Source organism: Labrus mixtus, chromosome 23 (genome assembly GCF_963584025.1).
Source record: "Labrus mixtus chromosome 23, fLabMix1.1, whole genome shotgun sequence".
NCBI classification, from domain to species: Eukaryota; Metazoa; Chordata; class Actinopteri; order Labriformes; family Labridae; genus Labrus; species Labrus mixtus.
The window spans coordinates 5871416-5890292 of NC_083634.1; the positions used below are offsets into that span (position 1 = coordinate 5871416).

Below are 18877 nucleotides of genomic sequence, written 5' to 3' on the forward strand. Positions count from 1 at the left end.
AACCACAAGATGGTGCCAAATAATCACGCCTCAGGTCCAAATAAAAGAGTTAATACACAAAGAATAAGGAATTAAATAGAGACAGATAAAATAAAGAAACAATGGAATTAAATATAAAAAAGAAAATTAAAAGGTAAAATACATAAAAGACCCATAATCAAACATAAAATAAATCATAAATAAATGCTAAAAAAGGAAAAAAAGTGTTTAACTCTACCGAGAAATTTAACATGTAACTCTGACACCTAGTGTTTAAAATGGGTACTGCAGTCCAAACTCAAAACGTTCTATAAAGCTGTCTCCCCCCGCCCCCTCCTCTCTAAGGTCGATACTCACACAGGTCACCATGTGGTGGACACTGAAGCTTCAGTGTTTATCCAGCTCTGCATCGGTCTGTAAACCTTTCTGTGTTCTAACCTCTCTCCATTTTTCAAAAGCATCTCCAATATTGATCCTAGTTTGAACACGTTTCTGCTCGTGGAGCTTATTAGAAACATGCAGAGGCTTTTTAGGTCGGGTACAATCACTTCTATCTGAACCAGTTCTCTTGCCCGCTTCCATTGACTCAGTATTTATTATTCTGATAACAGACCTGTCACAAACGTGCTAAACCTTGTAAAATCTTGGATCTCCACAGGTCGCTGCAGGCTGACCCAGAATCGTGGGGCTCCAGTTCTAGGAGGTAAAGAAATCCGCTCAGGCTTGTACCCAGAACACGGATCCATTCAGCTGGAGAAGTTGCCGCTCGGCACAGAGTCCTTCACCTGGAGCCGGGGAGATAGCATCAGACCTCCAACTGATGTCACAAGAAAGAAACTCAATGTTCGGAACAATCCAAAGACTGTAAGTCATCTTTTCTCTTCTATTTCTGACATTTTTCTGTTTGTTAAACTTAAAAACTGTTTCTGTGTTTCCTCTTCCAGATTGCACCGTCATCAGTTTTTCGGAACGGGACAGACGTTGTTTACACGGTAAGCGGCAGCAGATACTGACCTGACATCACTGTTAAACTGCAGAATAAGTATTCACGCAGGTGGTTTGTTTGATTCCAGTATCACGGGATCATGCAAATGCAAGTAGAAGACGACGCTTCCGCGTCGAGGAAGGGAAGGAAGGCAAACATCCGCGTGGTGAGCAGAGGAGCGAAGCAGAAAACAGCAGCAGTAATATCTCCGTCAGATCCTCGAAGAAAGACCTCGAAACCACTAAAACCTGGACCAGCACGAGCAATCGTAAGTTATAACAATAATAAAAACTTTGTTGTAGAGGGGGCCGTAGAGTGCGGCGCAGAGTGCGGCGCTGATGGCCACGGCGCTCATGGAGTATGTGGAAATTGGCAGTAAAAAGAACAAGGCAAAAGAACCCAAACACAGAAGAACATAAACAGCGGCAAAAAAACAACCCAACAAACAGATTTAACCCAAACATAATCAGAACCCAGGAAACACAAGAACCCCACAAAACGTTCCTGCTGGTCCTCTGCTTCCTGGAAAGTTTACTTACTGAGAAGTTGGCAAAGATTATTTCTCTTTTCCAGGATATTTCCGATCAGAGCTCATGGAGTTCCTTGAAAATCAGGTGGATTTCCAACTTGGTGTCTTAGGCCTCATGTTGTGTTCATGGTGGCCAATTTCTGTTCAACTTTTTAATCTGTAATAGGCTTGTCTCTGATTTAAAGATTAATGAGAGCTTAGAAAACAACACTTTGATTAACAAACAATACGAACAAATTAGTGTTGGAAGGACCGGGCTGAATTGTTTTTGTTTATATATGAGGTTAGGTAACAACAAATAGGACAGAACATGATAACAAAACTTTTAGCTTTAAAAATAATTACAATATCTTAATTATTATTTTAAAGGTTACATATTCTCCTCTTCATCAACCAGTTTAAATAAGTCTCAGAGCTCCCCAAATCATGTCTGTGAAGTTTCTTGTTACTGCCCTTTGTGACGTCATGAAGGGAACATCTCTAAACGGCCTGTTTGAGCACACATTTTCTGAAAAGTGGAGCAGGCAGAAGACGACTAGGACTTTTCTCATCATTGGGGGGTTTGTAGACAGACTTGGGATACATATTAGTGTTAGAATAACAGTGTACAAAGACAATCTGTAAAAAAAAACAGGGCCTTCAGTTTCCCATGTTACTTTATTTCATCAGTATACTAGGGTATTGTTGTGACCTGTGCTCTACCATTGACCATGACACCTGACCATCTGATATGTTACCCAAGACTGCACAGCTTCAAAACAATGCAGCTACCTCTTATTTGTAATTTTAATTTGTTGAGGAAAATCAAATCTTGTGTTGCAGTTAAAACCACACTGAATTAATCATCTGGTGATTTTGCACATCCTATAGGCTACAGCTGATAACTCCATACCCAAGCCCTGTGTGCCAGAACTGATGGGACTCCTGCATTTCAACCAGACAACAAATCAGCTCTTTCACTGCGACGGTGTCTCCTGGAGGCCATGGGCTCCGAGTGATCAGGTATAACATCCCGACAGCCGAGGGAAACTTCTTTGCCTCTCTGAGAGAAGGAAAATGTCTGACCATAGCCTAAGTTTTGGTGTTTTATTAATGTTCTTTACATGCAACGTAACATGTGCTAGATATTGAAATTCCCTTTGTTCTTCAGTGGTAATTTTGTTATGAATGAGGTAACAAAAATTAAAATGACCACTGATGGTCTCTTTCCACAGCAGCCTCTACCATCAGTGTGTGAATGTGTAGATGTGACCTGGAGTGTAGAAGAGCAGTCAGAAGACTAGAAAAGAAAAATACAAGATCAAGTCCATTTCCCATTTACAGCTGATTTAGAAAGATGATGATTTTCCTCTTCCCCCTTTGGCGCAATAATCTACATCTTAGCTTGGTTGATAGAAACTTAATTGATGTCAAAATGAAGATTTTAAGAGAATAATTGTTTTCTTATCGTTAAGATTAACAGTATTGTAGAATTAGGTGTCGTTTGCATACAGTTAAAGTCAGTTCTGTGAACGATGCCTGTAAGCATTAACGAGTAGGGCCTAATAAGTGGTGGATTAAGGACAGAACCCTGAGGAACACCACATGAATAGTTTCTAGATGATGCTTTACGAGTTAATCATTCTCTTTGCTTTTTAACATCTTTATGAATTCCTTATCTCACTATTTCCCATTGAATCCTCAGATGTACGTAATCAGCCTGTATGTTCTTATTGTGATTCTTTGTTTTGTTTTTATATCCTATTTTATTTGATTCTATTTTATGTCTTTATATTGAATACGTACCCTTTGTCAAAGGAGCCTCCTGGCACAGGATTCTCACATGATTGTACTTGTATAACCCGGAGTGACAATAAACAACCTTGAATCTTGGAAACTTGAATCACAGATGGTGGGCGCTCAGAGGTGTCCGCAGGGCTGGACCTATCATGGAGGCCGCTGTTACGTCCTCGGCACTGAGAACAAGGTCACATGGAGCACAGCTAGCAGAGCCTGCAGGGAGAGGTACACTTTCACAAGGAATAATGTTTAAAAAAAAAAAAAAAAAAAAAAAAAGACTACAGGATAAATTTAGACTGAGAGCACAGTCATGCATGTTTCTGATGAATTGCTTGTTACCCATAAAAACCGTGTAATCGGCAAATTATCTGCATGACCAAATATCCTTCAGAAGACAAAACTTCCCTTGTCTGTGTGATTTTAGATATAAAGGCACTCTAGCAAGCGTTCTCTCCAAAGCCGACATGGACTGGATGTGGGACTTCAGTGGGAGAAAACCCTTTTGGATCGGTGGGTGCCTCTGATTTAACCTTCACAACATGGATTTGTTTATAGACTATTTTACTGGATGAGAAAAAAACATGTCAAGCGTCCCCAGTCCAATGGTCAAAAGAGGATATAATTCTCACCATAGAAGGTAATGAAGAGGAGATAAATAATTAATCAAAAAACATCACTAAGTTTAACAACACTAATCTTTGAAGTAGAACAGAAAGGCATGGAGCTAAGTAAGTACATTGAATAAAGACAAACACATGCCATTTATTTATGGTAAAGCCATTATTTAATCTTAAACCTTTCAAATAAATATTTGTAATTTAATTTAAAAAAAGCACTCAGCTCTTGAATGTTGCTCTAACCCAAGCGGAAACCTCTGGTGTTGAAAAATGAAGCAGATGCTGAAGTGTAAAATCCTGCAGTTCCTCGAGTCACCACTAGAGGCTGGCTGCAGAAGCACAGCAAGTCACATACGCCCATTCAAAAAGCCTGTTTTTACAGCATAGATTAACATGTTTACAGCCTGGTACAAAAACCAAATACCGTAAAATCCGGAATATAAGTCGCACCGGTATATAAGACGCATCCTGTTTTGAAGGTCTCTTAGAGAGAAAACAAGTTTAAACTGTCTTCCTGCGTGACGATTTATATTGTGTTGAGCGATGTCTACAACGTGCAGTTTCTGTGCAGCTGTGTCGTTCTTTTAGTCTGTTTTCACTTTTGGGAGTTTGCGCTCCTATTAGCTACAGTACGGTAGTTGTGAGGCACAGACTCCTAGCTTGTGAGTCACGCTGCCCGACTCCGCTGGTCACTCTTTAACTTTAATATAGAACTCTTTCAATCAAAAGAACACTCCACAATGTTTATTTACGGAACAATATACCACTGTTTTCTGTAAATGCATGATTAAGACCTCGTGAGGGAGAAAAGTAGCGCAGCCAGCCTGGTCTGTGTCGCCGTCTTTCCCAGCATAGTGTGCACTCAGCTTTCAATACACGGGGAATGGGGATGTGTTTTTAATCGCATCAGGTCGCAGTGATAGTGGCTGCTGTCCCGCTGTAATGACGGCGCGTGTTTCAGTATTTTATACTGATGTATTGGTCGCACCAGTGTATAAGACGCAGCCAACTTTTAAGACGAAAAAATAGGTATTAAAAGTGCGCCTTATACACCGGATTTTACGGTCGGTCTGATTAGCTCATGTCTTGATCGACACACACTGTACGGGGGGTGAATTTATTGATGACTCATCCGTTTTGATTTGATGAAGGATAAGAGTTATTCACAATAAGGCGTGTAGCTGACATGATTGACAGGCGGGCGCAGTATAACAGTTTGTCAGGAGTCTTAAAACCCGCCTCAGCTCCAGCTCCCAGCCTGTCGTTGAGCTCTCGTCTGGTCACTTTATCAACAAAACATGAAAACAGGCACTGAATGAACAATTAATCAAACAAAATCACGTTCTAGAAACAGAACTATGATTGAGCTAAACTGTAGCACGGATGGTGTGGAAATTGGACGTTAGGGCTTAGTGTCTCATTTCAGGGAGTGCTGCTAGACCCTAAAAATGTGTGCTGCTGCTTCCATGGGACATTTGGGACTATCTGACATTCTTCATTTTTCCTTTGATCTACTCCACTGAGTTGAAAAGCATCATTAAAAATGATTTTCCCGGTGTACAGTTCATACTCTGATAGTCTGACTTATTTCCTGTTTTTAAGGCCTGAACGACCGGGAGGGCAGGGGACGCTGGGAGTGGGCGGGCGGAGAGTCGGTCAGCTACACCAACTGGAGGAAGACCCCGCCTCGCTCAAAAATGAAGGGCAACAAAAAGTGCGTCCTCGTGTGGAGGAGAGCAAAGTGGCAAATCAGAGACTGCAAGACGAGCAGAGGCCATCGCTTTGTGTGTTCAGTGAAGACATGAACGTGAAACACAACATCACAGCCATGAGCCACTGTGTTGTTACAGAGGAGGAGCGACAGATCCTCAGGACGTTTATACCGCAATAACTTTCCAATAAGATCAACAGGAACTTCTCTGGAACTGTTTATATCATTTATAATGAATCTATAATGTGACAATTATCATGTAAAAAAAAGCTAGGTACTATGTGACGCTGTTTACACTCATTTATTTTAATTAACCACTGAAATTGTTCGTCTACATGTAAAGATCACAGAATATTTTTTAAGATTTATTTGAGGGATGACTCTCTAAAAGTGGAAAATATAAAATCATCGACCCCGAGTCGACATCTTCTCAGACAAATCTCTGCACTTTTTGGTTTTTTTTGCTGCCATGTTGCACACAGAGCATTGCAGCCGCATCGACATGACAGATTCTAAACTTTACAAAGTCTCAAAATTGTTTTGTGTTGTAGTCAAGACCGAGACCAAGACATACCCGAGACCAAGACATACCTGAGACCAGAGTGCTCTGAGACAGAGTCAAGACCAAGACATTTACGGATAGAGACCGAGACAAGACCAAGACCATAAATATCACTGAAGAATCATCTTGTGTGCAGCAGGCGTGTCACTCACTTAGACCGTAACACCGGGAAGGTTACGGCCATAAGAAGGGGATAAAAATCAAACTACAAATGTTTTAAAATTATTTGTTCTTTTAGAAAGAGGTGTTTTCCTTCTAATCATTGTAATGGCGTGGAAAAATAGCCAATCGGGATGGTCGAGTACATATGCTTTCGATTCCGAGACGAGACGAGACCTTCAAAAAGTGGTCCCGAGACCAAGACCGATTTCAAGTACTACAAAACAAGTTTTCATCATTCACAATTTCTAATGAAACCTCTGCGTATTATTCAGGAGCCCAAAATTAATCTGCGGAGGTCTCATCCTCTTCAAAACAGCCCTGGATTAGAAATGGTCAAAAACTCTGAATAAAGCGGTTTCATCTTAAAAATATCTGAGGTTTTTCAGATTTGTTTCTCTTGAGGGCACGTGATGTGAAAAGGAGGCTGTGAGCTGAGCAGCTGCCGGCTCGTTTTAAGGTAAGGATTCGTTCTTTAATCTAATCACACTCAAGTTTACTGGGCCAAGAATTATCTCATCAGTTGCTTCTGCTACCAAACATAAAAACCAGTAAAAAACACTAAATGAGGCGGTTTGATTTTAAAATCTGTTTCTCCTATTCTCTTCTGCAGGGCTTTGGGGTCTGTGAGCTGAGCTGCTGCTAACTTTAGTACACTTGCAACGACTGGTACTTAATTTTAAAGGTCACATTCTGCTAAATTTACTTCTCCATCTTTAACACTAATATGTGTCTCTAGTCTGTCTACAAACCCCCCAATGATGAGAGAAGTCCATCCTCTCCGTCTTTTGTCTGCTCCATTTTTCAGAAAATGTGTGCTCAAACAGGCCGTTTGGAGATTTTCCCTTCATGACATCACAAAGGGCAGTAGCCCCTCCCCCAGGTGGGTGACACTCTCACAGCTAGGTGTTTGTTCTGCCCTCTGAATCTGCCTTCTCACCGTAAACAATAGGACATGGAGCGAGAAAGCCCGAGACACCCAAGCCCTTCCAGAGAGGGGGCGTGGTCAGACACCGCTCATTTACATATTTAAAGGTACAGACACAGAAACAGCCTGTTCTGAGCAGGGCTGAAATAGAGGGGTTTATAGACATGATCAAATACAGGATCAGAGTGGATTTAGAACAAGAAACTTCACACACATGTTTAGAGGAGCTCTGAGACTTATTTAAACTGGTTGAAGAGGAGGAGAATATGTGACCTTTAAATAATGAGAGTCGGCGACTGGAAATTTGTATTTGTTTGGCTGAAAACTGATCAACATGAAAAATCAGTCATGTAAATTGAGATTTTAAAAAGTACCAACAGTTGAAGCTTTTTATTTAATAAATTAATCTGGTTAGACCTCTTGATTCTCTCGCTGTGTCAGGAAGTTTTATGTCCAGAAATTACATTTTCAAATTTGATGTTTTGATTTTGCTCCTGCAGCGCTCGCTCTGTCTGCAAATCCTGTTTATTTTAATTAATTTAATTTGTGTTTAATCAGATGACCACAACTTAACAGACAAACAGTGTTGTAGATTAGTTCTGTTTGGTTTCCACATCTGGAAGCTAATGTGATGAAAATATTTGTTGGGACTTGAGGGAGGGAACATTTCTGAAATCGTGATGTTGTTTGTTGGCTGATAATGGGGTCAAAACATCAAATTTTTGCCAGCAGGATTATTTTACTGTTTTCATGATGTTAAATAGAGCTGTACTTTGGTTAGCGCTGTTGCTTCACAGTGAGGAGGTTCCTGGTTTGAATCCCCGTCTGACAAGAGCCTCTCTGTGTGGAGTTTGCATGTTCTCTCTGTACATGTGTGGGTTCTCTCCGGGTACTCTGGCTTCCTACCTCAGTCCAAAGACATGCTTAAAAATAATTAAGTCTGTCTTGTATTGAGGCGAAGATGTTAAACGCACAGTATGTACATTCCACCACCAGGGGGCTCTCAAGTAAAACAACAACAAAAGATGACATATGATGCTGGCGGGGAATCATGGGAGTGATTCTCTCTGCTCAGTATTTCTCACTCCTGTAACGTGCAGACGTCTCTGACCAACGCCCGAGCTGTCACTTGGGCACAGCAAGGGGCGATCCTAGGGTCTGTTGGGGCCCAAGGCAAGGGTTAATTGGGGGCCCCCTTCCAATGAATTTCCCTCTTTCTTTTTCCACCCCTATAACGGATAACTCATCCTCATTTTCCTTCATTGGCAAACTTTGGTTTTCACAGGAATAATGCTGCGATGCTCAGAAGGGAATTGAGAATGAGTTGCTGTCAGATGGGGCCCCCTTAGGCAGTTTTCCTACTGTCGTTGCTAAATTTGCACAATTTGAGGTAGTTTGAGGGTTTCAAAGTTTGTCAGCCGTTGGGGGGGCCCCTACTGGCCTGGGGCCCCCAAGCAGTTGCCTGCCTTGCCTGTTGACAAGCAGCGCCTCTGACAGCAGGCATGATAAATATGTATGCTCCTCTGTGCGGTTTATAAGCATGTGTTGTTGTTGTCCTCTCTCTCTCTCTCTCTCTCTCTGAGAATCCGCTGCTGTTATGGAGATCTGGGCCAGTGGGTCCTGCGAACCACAAGGTTAAGCGGCAACGTGATTATCCCCATCATGTGATCTACAGACCGGCCATGAAAGAGAGCTTTTTATACGAGCTGTAAGAACTCCTCAGAGGTTTTTCATGCATTGAAAGGATACACGGGATCCTCTTCAGCTCGGTGAGTCCTCCTCCTCCTCGCACCGACCACATACTTATGTGTACTACGTGTGTGCTGAGTCTTTTCTTACATCTTTAGTGTTTCAAAAACCAGCCTGATGACTTCTTATACTGTGTTTGCGGAGCCTGAGGCGACTAATAACGTGTTAACTACAGTAAAAACTAAAAACAGAAACCTTAACTTTTCTAAGAAGTATCCGGATCATCCGTCAGTCAGGGGGAAAGTCTTTAGGGGGAAACTTTTGATACAGTCGCACTTTCCCTGATGTTTCACCCCTTGTGTTGACTAAAATGGAGTCCTTTGCTGAGAGCTAATGTGCTAATTGATTAGCAGCTGCTCTCTTACTTCTGTGTCTCTTCCTCCGGGACATGTGTGGTGAAAAAGACCGGCTCCAATCACTCGTTATATTTTTAAAGCTTTTGACATAAAGAGCAGCCCTGTTTTTAAAACAGTCTGAACCTTTGTGTTTGTTTCTCTTTCAGCCCTTTGTGCCGGCTGTAAGGAGCTTTTTCATTCTCTCTTCTGTTTGACTGAAACATTTTGTGTTTCTTCACTGATTTTTGTGTTTATTTCTGTTTATACGTGGTCACTGTCGGCTTGTTAACCCGTCATCTTTCTTCTTCTACCTCGTTGAGATTAAAAATCTCTTTTAAGGAGCGTCCTGGCCGAGATAGAGTTTCACACATACAAATACTAAAGATACATCATTAGACATTAAAGGACACAAACACATCAGCGAGAACATCTACAGCCACATGTGTCCGCCTCAAGTCGCTTAACATCCTCTTAAAGTCATCCAACGAGAGCAGCTTGTTAAGTCTCAGCTCAGTTCTGAAGAAAAGGCTGTAGGATCAAAGATTTTAAGTCCTTGTGCTCTTCTGACTGATGGAGGTCTGAGTGAAGTAGACCTAAAGTTGACGTGTAGGTAAGGAGACGTCGGTGTTTAAGTCTGTGTGTGGACAAAGATGACCATCCAACACGTGCAGAGAACAAACAGTGACGAGTTTGGCAATCCTGTTTGCTCATTTACTAATTTTGTCCCTCTTTCTAATTCATTCATTTTATTTACTGACCCTTTTCCTTTTGTTTTGTTTGTCTGTTTGTTTTTGTCTAAATCTGCTTGTAAAACTGTATCGTACCACAGTTCCCCTCTTGTTTGTATGTCTTTTTTATTGTGTGAGTGTGTGTATGCACGTTTTGGTGAATAAATGTTTAAAAAAAACAAAAAAAAAAAACAGTGACGAGTGAGGGATTTCTCAAATCAATTCTTCTCAATCAATCATTATTTGTAAAGCGCCAATTCATAACAAGTGTTATCTGGAGACGCTTTCCAAAAGAGCATATGTGATAAGATGCAGGAAGGATTTCTCCTTTGTATTCTTCACGTTCCTGTTGTCCACACTTCTTTGCTGGAGGTCAGAGCAGGCCGTGCATGAATGAGGACGGCGGTGGTTTAGGGGACGAGACAGTCCGATGGTGGTGGCTGGGCGTCAGGGACGTCGGGTGGTAGTAGTGCCCGATCACCTCGCTGAAGATTGGTGGACCTCTGTCCGGCTTCTGCTGCCGGGACAAAGCCTCCTGGGCTTCTGGCACTTCTTCTGATAAATACGTCATTACACTTATTTTCTTAAGCCACGTTTCCTGATAAACATCTTATTTTAAGATATACAAATCAAACATTAGGGCCTGAATTGTTTGTAATAGGTGAAGAAACTACCGGGGTGGCAGCAGCAGCGAGGAGGTTCCTGGTTTGAATCCCCGTCTGACAGGATCCTCTCTGTGTGGAGTTTGCATGTTCTCCCTGTGCATCCATGGGTTCTCTCCGGGTACTCCGTCTTCCTCCCACAGTCCAAAGACATGCTCGTTATGTTAACTGGTGACTCTAAATTGCCCGGAGGTGTGAATGTGAGTGTGGCTGGTTCTGGTGTTTGGCAAAGCTTAAAGGCAGGGTTGATAATCTCCTCCAGATCAACTTTTCATGATTTTGGTTGAACTTGTCTTTAGGTCCTGACAGAAATTAATAACTCATGTTCTCTGAAAAAGGAACAAAGAAAATCTGTCATCTGTAGCAGTTGTAAGCCTGTAAAAACTTGCACCAGCCCGCACTCATGAGACATGAGACGACGTAGTTTCTACACAATGCAAGAGATGAGCTGAGGTCCACTTCTGGAGAAACAGAGCTCATGCATGTAAGTGAGGGGGCACAGAGGGGAGGGGGTGGGTGCAGACGTAGCACTGATGGAATGCTACTTTCAAAATCATGCTAGTTTTAGAAAATTACCAACCCTGCCTTTAAGATAGTGTGATGCAGGCTTTCCCAAACTTGAGGACTTCAGGATTGTGTGAACATGCACTAACAGTGAGACGTCAGAGTGAGGGGGCTGCACATGAAGGAGCAGTTTGGGGTTTGGTGCCTTGCTCACCTCAGCAGTGCTCAGGAAGTGAACTGGCACCTCTCCAGCTACCACACCAACTTCCATACTTTGGTCCACACTGGGACTTGAACCGGTGCCCCTCCAGTTCCCAACCTGAGCTCCTACAGACTGAGCTACTGCTGCCCCCCAATTAGTGACAGTGTCCAAAAAGTACTGTAGCTTTAAACCCCCCCCCCCCACAAATCTGCCTGCGTCATGATGATTTCATGCACTCAGAGAGGTAGAGAGGCAGACAGGAGGATAGGATACCCCCCTGATGGAGTCTAGACCCTGGTGGTGGTGATGATAGAAGAATGCAGGATGTGATGAGTGGGTTTCTGAGGCTGTATCTGAACTCTGCCGAGCTGGAATGGAGGTGACCGGGGCGGAGGAGGAGGGTCGCAGCGATCGCACTGAAATGACAAACTGACTGCTGAAGAGAGAGAAATGGTAGAGAGGGAGGGGCTAAGTAGAATGAATGTGTGAGAGAATATAACTAGTCTTCCTGCTTGCTCCATGTGAGTGTTTAAAGATCTGGTATCCTGACGACCCCAAAGCAAAGGAGGTAGAACATGTGGTCTGTAATAAAATAGAGATGGGGGGGATAAGTCTTGGTTGGGGCTTTTGTTTATCTTGAAACTAGAAACCCTGAGTAACGGGCCTGTGGCGACCCGAGGTTATACACGGTCGTCAGATGACAGCCAATGGGTTTGAAGATTGTAGATAATGGAATAGAGCTGTAAAGCTGCACAGCATGTGATGCACTTGGTAAGCTATTTATGCATCCATTAAGATAAAAGGGCAGGGGCTGATAGCCTAGAGGTTAGTGCATGATGCGCCCCACGTACGGAGGCTGTAGCCCTCCAAGCGGGCAGCCAAGGATTCAAATCCGACATGGGGCTCCTTTCCCACGTCATTCCCCACTTTCTCTCTCTCTCTCTCTCTTTCTCCCTGATTTCTGACTCTATCCACTGCCCTGTCTCTCTAATAAATGCATAAAAAAAAGTATTTTAAATATAAAAATAAGAGGGCACCGATAGCCTAGTGGCTAGCGCCCCATGTACAGAGGCTGTAGTCCTCGTCACAGCGGCCATGGGTTTGGGTCCGACCTCGGCCGTTTGCTGCAGGTCATCCCCCGTTCTCTCCTCCAAACGTTTCCTGTCTCTCTTCAGCTGACCCATCTAATAAAGGCCTGGCTGTTTATTTTTTTTATAGATTTGTAAATTTTTTCCTTTTTCTTTGTAGGAAGATTCTCTAAAAACTGTAAGCCTTTAGAAGGTCCACTCAAAGGATGTTCTTTCTTCTGTCTTCCAGGTTTGATCATGACACATTCATCTGAATTCTCTCCTACTCTTCAACCGTAAAAGCTGGAGCTGAAGAGGTTACGCTGCCGACGTTTCTCTCATGGAGCATCAATCCTCAGGCCAACACAGTCAAACCGGCCAAGCCCCAAGCTTTCAGTGGCTTTCTTTTGCGTACAAGGGCCTGACAGAAATCCCCTATGAGACTATTCTACCACAGACTGAGAGCCTGGAGGTGCTGGACCTGAGTAACAATCTGCTGGAGGAGTATCCTTTTATGAACAACCCAACAACCGCGAGAGCAATGGGAAGCACATGTCTGATCAAGTGGTTATTTGTTTTTTCTGCTTTATTCCCCCTGTCTTCATCGAAACAGTTATCTCCGTTTTCACCTTGGTCGGTTTTTGATGGACGTTGGGCTGCACACTCTGACAGGCCGTGCAGACAGAAACAGTGTGAGAGATCGGAGGATAAGAGCTGTACAAGTCCAGCTCTGAGTCCAGGGAGGGGACGCTTCTGTGTGGTGCAGAGAGTCAGCGTATGGAGGAGGAAGGGGGAGGTGGGGGCTCCGGGGGAGTGGGGAAAGGAGGCTTCTATGATGCAGAGAGTCATGGGGGGGGGGGGGGTCGCTGCTGTGACCTCTGTGTAAGAAGCTGTTTTGGAGTCTGGTTGTGTGTGTGTACAGCACCCAGTCGACAGGGGGGGGGTGTAGTGTCCCGGATGATGGCTGTGGCCTTCTGGGTGCAGCGTGTCCTGTAGATGTCCTCTAGTCTGGGGAGGGTGGAGCCGGTGATCCTCTCTGAAGATGGAATATGGTAAGCGGTTGCAAAAGGGGACGTTTGCCTGCCATGATGAGCTGAAACTAATCGACGGACATCCAGAAAACAGGATTTTGTGTTCTGACAAACAACATGTTTGTTCTGTCTTTAAACGGAGGCAATGCGGTTTAAATCCAATAATCATTTACTGTCAAAGCCCTGGGGTCTGTGAAAGGTCATCATACAAAGTGTCTAAAGACAGCCACACAACAAGATTCAAGCCAACTTAGTAGCAACACATGCGCAACGCTCTGACCTCAAACAGCAATTCTCTTTCTTTAAATAACTTGGCCTCGGGCAGGAGGCTCTCTGGATTCTGCTGTATTCATTGTCATTGTTCATTTAGTGGTCGTAGTTGCTTCCCTGCTGATGCATGTCCTAAGATGAGGGGGCGGAGCTTCTGAAGGAGCACTGCAGTGTTTAGAGCGAATCCCAAAAGGCTTGTGTCTGAAATCAATCGTCCTAACTAGAGAGCGCCATGTACAAGAGGGAACTCGGACAATTCTTTCTCATTTTAACACTTGATGATCGATGAGCAAATGAAGAGACAACGGTTTGTGAAAATCTGGAGGGAGGTCATTTATGTTCACACAGAATGTTTATTTTTGTTTGATTAACAGAGTGAGCGTCTGCGACAAAATCAGGTTGATTAACTTGTTTCATATCGGAGTGTTCTAACAGCCCGAGTCAGGGGACGTGTCAGGGGCTCTGTGTATCTGTTGTGTCCGTGTGTTCTCCTTCATTGAGTCCTTATTGGAACCCGGCTCTGCTGGGACGTCTGGAGAAGCTCACCACGCTGATCCTGGACTGCAACAACTACACGTCGCACATCAAGTTCCCGTACATGCCGAGCGTCACCACAGTGTGCATCAACAAGAACAAGATCAACAACCTGCCCGTGTTCGTGGAGGAAATCAAACGGAAGTTCCCCAACATAAAGTAAGTCAGGGAACTGTTTTAACATCTCTGGACAGGAAGCATTTATTCCTCACCGCTTCTTTTCTGCTTTCAGAATCCTCAGTATGATGAACAACGAGGCAGCTCCGAGCTATTTCAATGGAGGAAGTCTGACCCAGTACAAAGACTACAGGTGAGCACCAAGGAGCACTTTGTGTTCTCTTAATCAAAGACGCTGCTAGTCAACAGGCAAGGCAGGCAACTGCTTGGGGCCCCAGGCTAGTAGGGGGCTCCCGAATGGCGGACAAACCCGAAACCACAGCAGAGACTCAAAGTGTGCAAAGTTTAAAATGACAGTAAAGCTGATTTCAAACATGCACTCCTGAAAATATCTAGAGAATTTCAGGAGGACTGCTCCTGAAATCCTCCTGATCTGGTTGTTCACTCATGCACCTCACAGCGGGAGACTATCCCTGTCGACGGGAGGGGGTGCGGGGGGTCTCCTGAGGGAAGACATGATGTAAAAAGAATGCCGTGGAAGTGGCAGACGAAGTAACAGAGTCCTCTACACGACTCTATAATGAGAATATTTGTCTTTGTATCAATGCTACGTGTAGTTGAACAGAATCTCAATGTGAACTAAAGAGTGGAGAAGAACATACTGGAGAACAGGAAACATAATGCAGCAGGTTCATTAGAGCACGGAGATGGTAGAGGTGGCGTGCACACAGTCTATGGTCGTGCAGCGATCACGGAATAAACGTCACCACCCCCTCCCACTCGCTCTTCTCGTTGCGTTCTCACTTCAATTTACAGCGATATAAACAAACAAACACATGAAGAGAGCTTGTTACATTTCTCCTCGGGGATCAGGCAGTGTGCAGAGAGCTGCACTTGTGAGTCTTTCTGGCTCTGGCCCGGCTAATCGGTGAACTGATTCACAGAGTTTGCATATTTTGCATTCCATAGTTCAGTTGTATAGTTAAAAAAAGCTAAGCTCCAGATTGACTTATGGAGAGCCGGCTGCAGAGGATCTTAGAGGCTGTGGAGGATTATAAAACGGCCAATTATTATTAATATAGAACCCAACCGTAACAGAACTTTAAAATCAATCCTGACAGACACAAGGAGGGATTGTGAAGCAGCTTCAACCGAGGTGGTAGTTCCAATTTAAAGGAGCAGTATGTAACTCTGACCTAGTGTTTAAAATGGGTACTGCAGTCCAAATTCTAAACATTGTAGAGCGTTGTCTCCCCCCGCCCCCCTCCTCTCTAAAGTCAATGCTCACGCAGGTTGCCATGTAGTGGTCAGTGAAGCTTCAGTGTTTATCCAGCTCTGCATCGGTCTGTAAACCTTTCTGTGTTCTAACCTCTCTCCATTTTTCAAAAGCATCTCCAACATTGATCCTAGTTTGAGCACGTTTCTGCTCGTGGAGCTTATTAGAAACATGCAGAGGCTTTTTAGGTCGAGTACAATCACTTCTATCTGAACCACTTCTCTTGCCCGCTTCCATCGCTGCAACACCTGTTGACCTGATAACTGCTCTCATATCTGGTAAACCGAGGGGCGTCCAAAACGGTCGTGTTGGGGGGTGCCTTAAAACCGCCTACCTTCTCTGGTCCAAACAAATCCAGATCATTCAGGAGCAGAATCTAAAGTTAGAAGGAGGACATACTGGCTGCTGCATTGTTGTCAGAGAAGCCAGCACTTCAACATGTTTCCTTAATGTCTGATCATATAGTAAGATCACTTTATCATTTCACTCTCTACACATCTTACTGGTTGGACCTTTAATCGTAGTTTCTGAATGGATTAGAGGAGCGTGAACAATGTGTGTTTCACCGTGTTGGGAAAGGAACAGCCGAACCTTTGCGATGTTTCTCAAGTGAAAGAAAGCTGCTTTCGTCTCCTTCCTTATGAGATTAAAATGTAAGTCGTAGCCCGTGATAATACCCACACTCGTGACTTTTCATTTCGTCTGTAGAGACAGACCTACGTGTACTTAAAGAACACGTTAATGGTTTCCAGATGCATGACTCAGCAGTCTTTTCATAATGCCACAGCAGGTGCATCGACTTTGTAAAACCAGCTCTGTGCACTGAATCTATTTGTAAAGCTGGTAATGTGAGAGCCGTTCAGCATTGCTGCTTATTGTCCTGTCAATGTTCCCTCTCTGTTTTTGTTCGGACTCTGCGCTCAGCAGATGCAAAAACAAACAAAACGTCACCCATTGTTCACACGAGGTCTGTTCTCCGCTGATGTCTCACTGAGGAAGAGGGGATAGGATTATGAGAAGCGTCCACTGAACGACTAACGACGCACAAACAAGCTGACATACCAACTTGTTCATTAGACGTACAACTAAAAATGTAATCGTCCGGTGTATGCACAGCTTTAGGGTGCTGTCATAAAGCTGTGCTGCCTTTTTCAGGTTTTTAGTCATGAAAAAGTAGGAAATATAAAAACTGTCATCTTTTGACTGAATATGCGACTAGACTGCGTCATGATGACTTCATGAAGTCAGAGGGGTAGAGAGGCCGACAGCGGGTTAAGATACCCTCCTATGGAGTCTAGACCCTGGTGGTGCTGGTGGTGATACCCCCTTGATGGAGTCTAGACACTAGTTGTCGTGGAGATAACCCCTTGATTGGAGTCTAGACCCTGGTGATGGTGGTGATACCCTCCTGGATGGAGTCTAGACCCTGGTGGGTCTTGAGACCAAGACGGATTTGGAGGACTAAAACTGAAAATTAGCCAGCATGTAAATACAAAGCACCAAACCAGCGCCCCACCTGCATCAAGTTGAAGGTGTGTCTTGTTTCCTTTGCCCTTTCAGACAATATGTCATCAGCCAGATTCCAGGCCTGGAGATCCTGGACGACACAGAGGTCCTGGAGAAGGAGCGAGCCCAGGCCAGAAAAACCTACAGGCTTCAGCAGAGCAGACAGAGGCGGAGACGGAGGAAGGAGGACTCGTCAAAGAAACAAACGCACACGCAGAAAAAGTCAAGTACTATCATAGATGAATAGTTTATAGTGAAGTTTTTGAACCACCGGTCCCCCCCCCCCCCCCCCCCCCCCCCCCCTCTTAAAGTCCCTCCTTTATCTGCTTTTTCATGTTTACACTGAGTTAAATATTCAAATGTTTTATAAAGCTGTTAAATAAAAAAAGGAATTATTCTACCTGTCGAGTGCATCATTTTCAACACCCTGATGTAGTTCCCTAGTTTGTCCACTAGATGGAGGCAAAGTTAAACAGACACAGAGGGGCACTGTGGCTGTTTTTCACAGTTTACTGGGGTCCATATTCTGGATTTACAGCTTGATCTATCAGCACCACGTCAGGAGAAACTTTGAACTTTAGAAAAGTGTTCAGTAATTATTTACTTTTTGCAACAAATATACGATAAATAACCTGATGGGCGGAAAGTTACTGGGTTATTTAGGTTCTCTTATGTAATGAAATGCTGCTTTTCTTGATGTTACATCGGGGTGAATTACATTTTTTTTTAGTTTTCAAACGTTGTTTGGGCAAAATTAAAACATCTAACGACGTCGCGTTTGGCTCTAAAATACTTTAGAGATTATTTTTCACAGATTTACCGATGTGCTGTTTCTGAATCAGAAATGTTTTATTATTCCCCACTGGGGGGATTTCAGTCTTTACAGTCGCTCTTACACACAATGTAGCGGTAGAAAAATAGTCCATTAAAGTTTACAATAAAATCTTAAAGGTCTCTGATCATTTCTGAAGAAAGTTTACAAAAATGTTCAGGAAGTTTTATTAAAAAGTTTACAAAAATGTTGATTTCGTGCTGCAGAAAGATCCAAAAATTACTAAAAGGTTGACCTTCAGTTAAGAGTTTTCCACTATTTTGAAGGTCAGAATAAACCTTAAACGAATGCTGGAATCACAAAATCTGCACAACATGCCAAACTTAAAGCTGGTAAGCAAACTTAAAAATCTTTCCCCTCTGCCCTCTTTGGACAGATCCACACTGTTAGCCCCACTGTAGCTTCCTGTGACAGGGAGCGCTGGTCTTTGTGAATTAGACGTTTTTACAACAAGTCTCATTTGCATAGGAACAGGGAAATTCTGCACTTTTTAAAATACCCTAATTTTCATGGATGCAAATGAGACGGGCGCACCCAGGATGCTGTCTGGTTAGAAGGGCAGTTTGCTCACATTTCACTCTTTGCACGAGCTTTGTGGACGCCATCTTTGTCTCTAATTTGCACAGATTTAGCGCCCGCTAAAGCAGCACAATCCTTTCGTGGATGTGGTCCCTTTTTTTTTTTTTTTTTTTTTGTTTTTACAACAGTTGATGTGATGTTTGGTTTTTTACAGTTTCCAGGATCCTTTAATTGAACATGTGCATGTGACTGATTGACGTCATCTTCCTGGTTTAGGAAACTTTACTTAAGATAAA

The 18877-nt window shown here is 43.4% G+C and overlaps 2 protein-coding genes across 2 annotated transcripts in view; both read left to right on the plus strand.

Moving 5' to 3' along the window:
• Positions 1–6039, plus strand: part of frem1a (Fras1 related extracellular matrix 1a) — a 29827-nt gene extending 23788 nt beyond the window's left edge. The window contains exons 31-37 of the mRNA XM_061031354.1: positions 638–843; positions 924–971; positions 1053–1232; positions 2364–2495; positions 3382–3497; positions 3697–3782; positions 5492–6039. Of these exons, the coding sequence (XP_060887337.1) occupies positions 638–843; positions 924–971; positions 1053–1232; positions 2364–2495; positions 3382–3497; positions 3697–3782; positions 5492–5694 (971 nt within the window). The 3' untranslated portion in view covers positions 5695–6039. The remainder of the gene's footprint in view (positions 1–637; positions 844–923; positions 972–1052; positions 1233–2363; positions 2496–3381; positions 3498–3696; positions 3783–5491) is intronic.
• A 1263-nt stretch (positions 6040–7302) lies between these two features.
• LOC132958512 (leucine-rich repeat-containing protein 72) lies at positions 7303–17950 on the plus strand. Its single transcript, XM_061031416.1, has 5 exons — positions 7303–9018; positions 12747–13000; positions 14308–14490; positions 14564–14641; positions 17285–17950. Exons 2-5 carry the CDS (start codon positions 12837–12839, stop codon positions 17475–17477), a joined length of 618 nt encoding a protein of 205 aa, XP_060887399.1. The 5' UTR covers positions 7303–9018; positions 12747–12836; the 3' UTR covers positions 17478–17950.
• Positions 17951–18877: the final 927 nt, after the last annotated feature.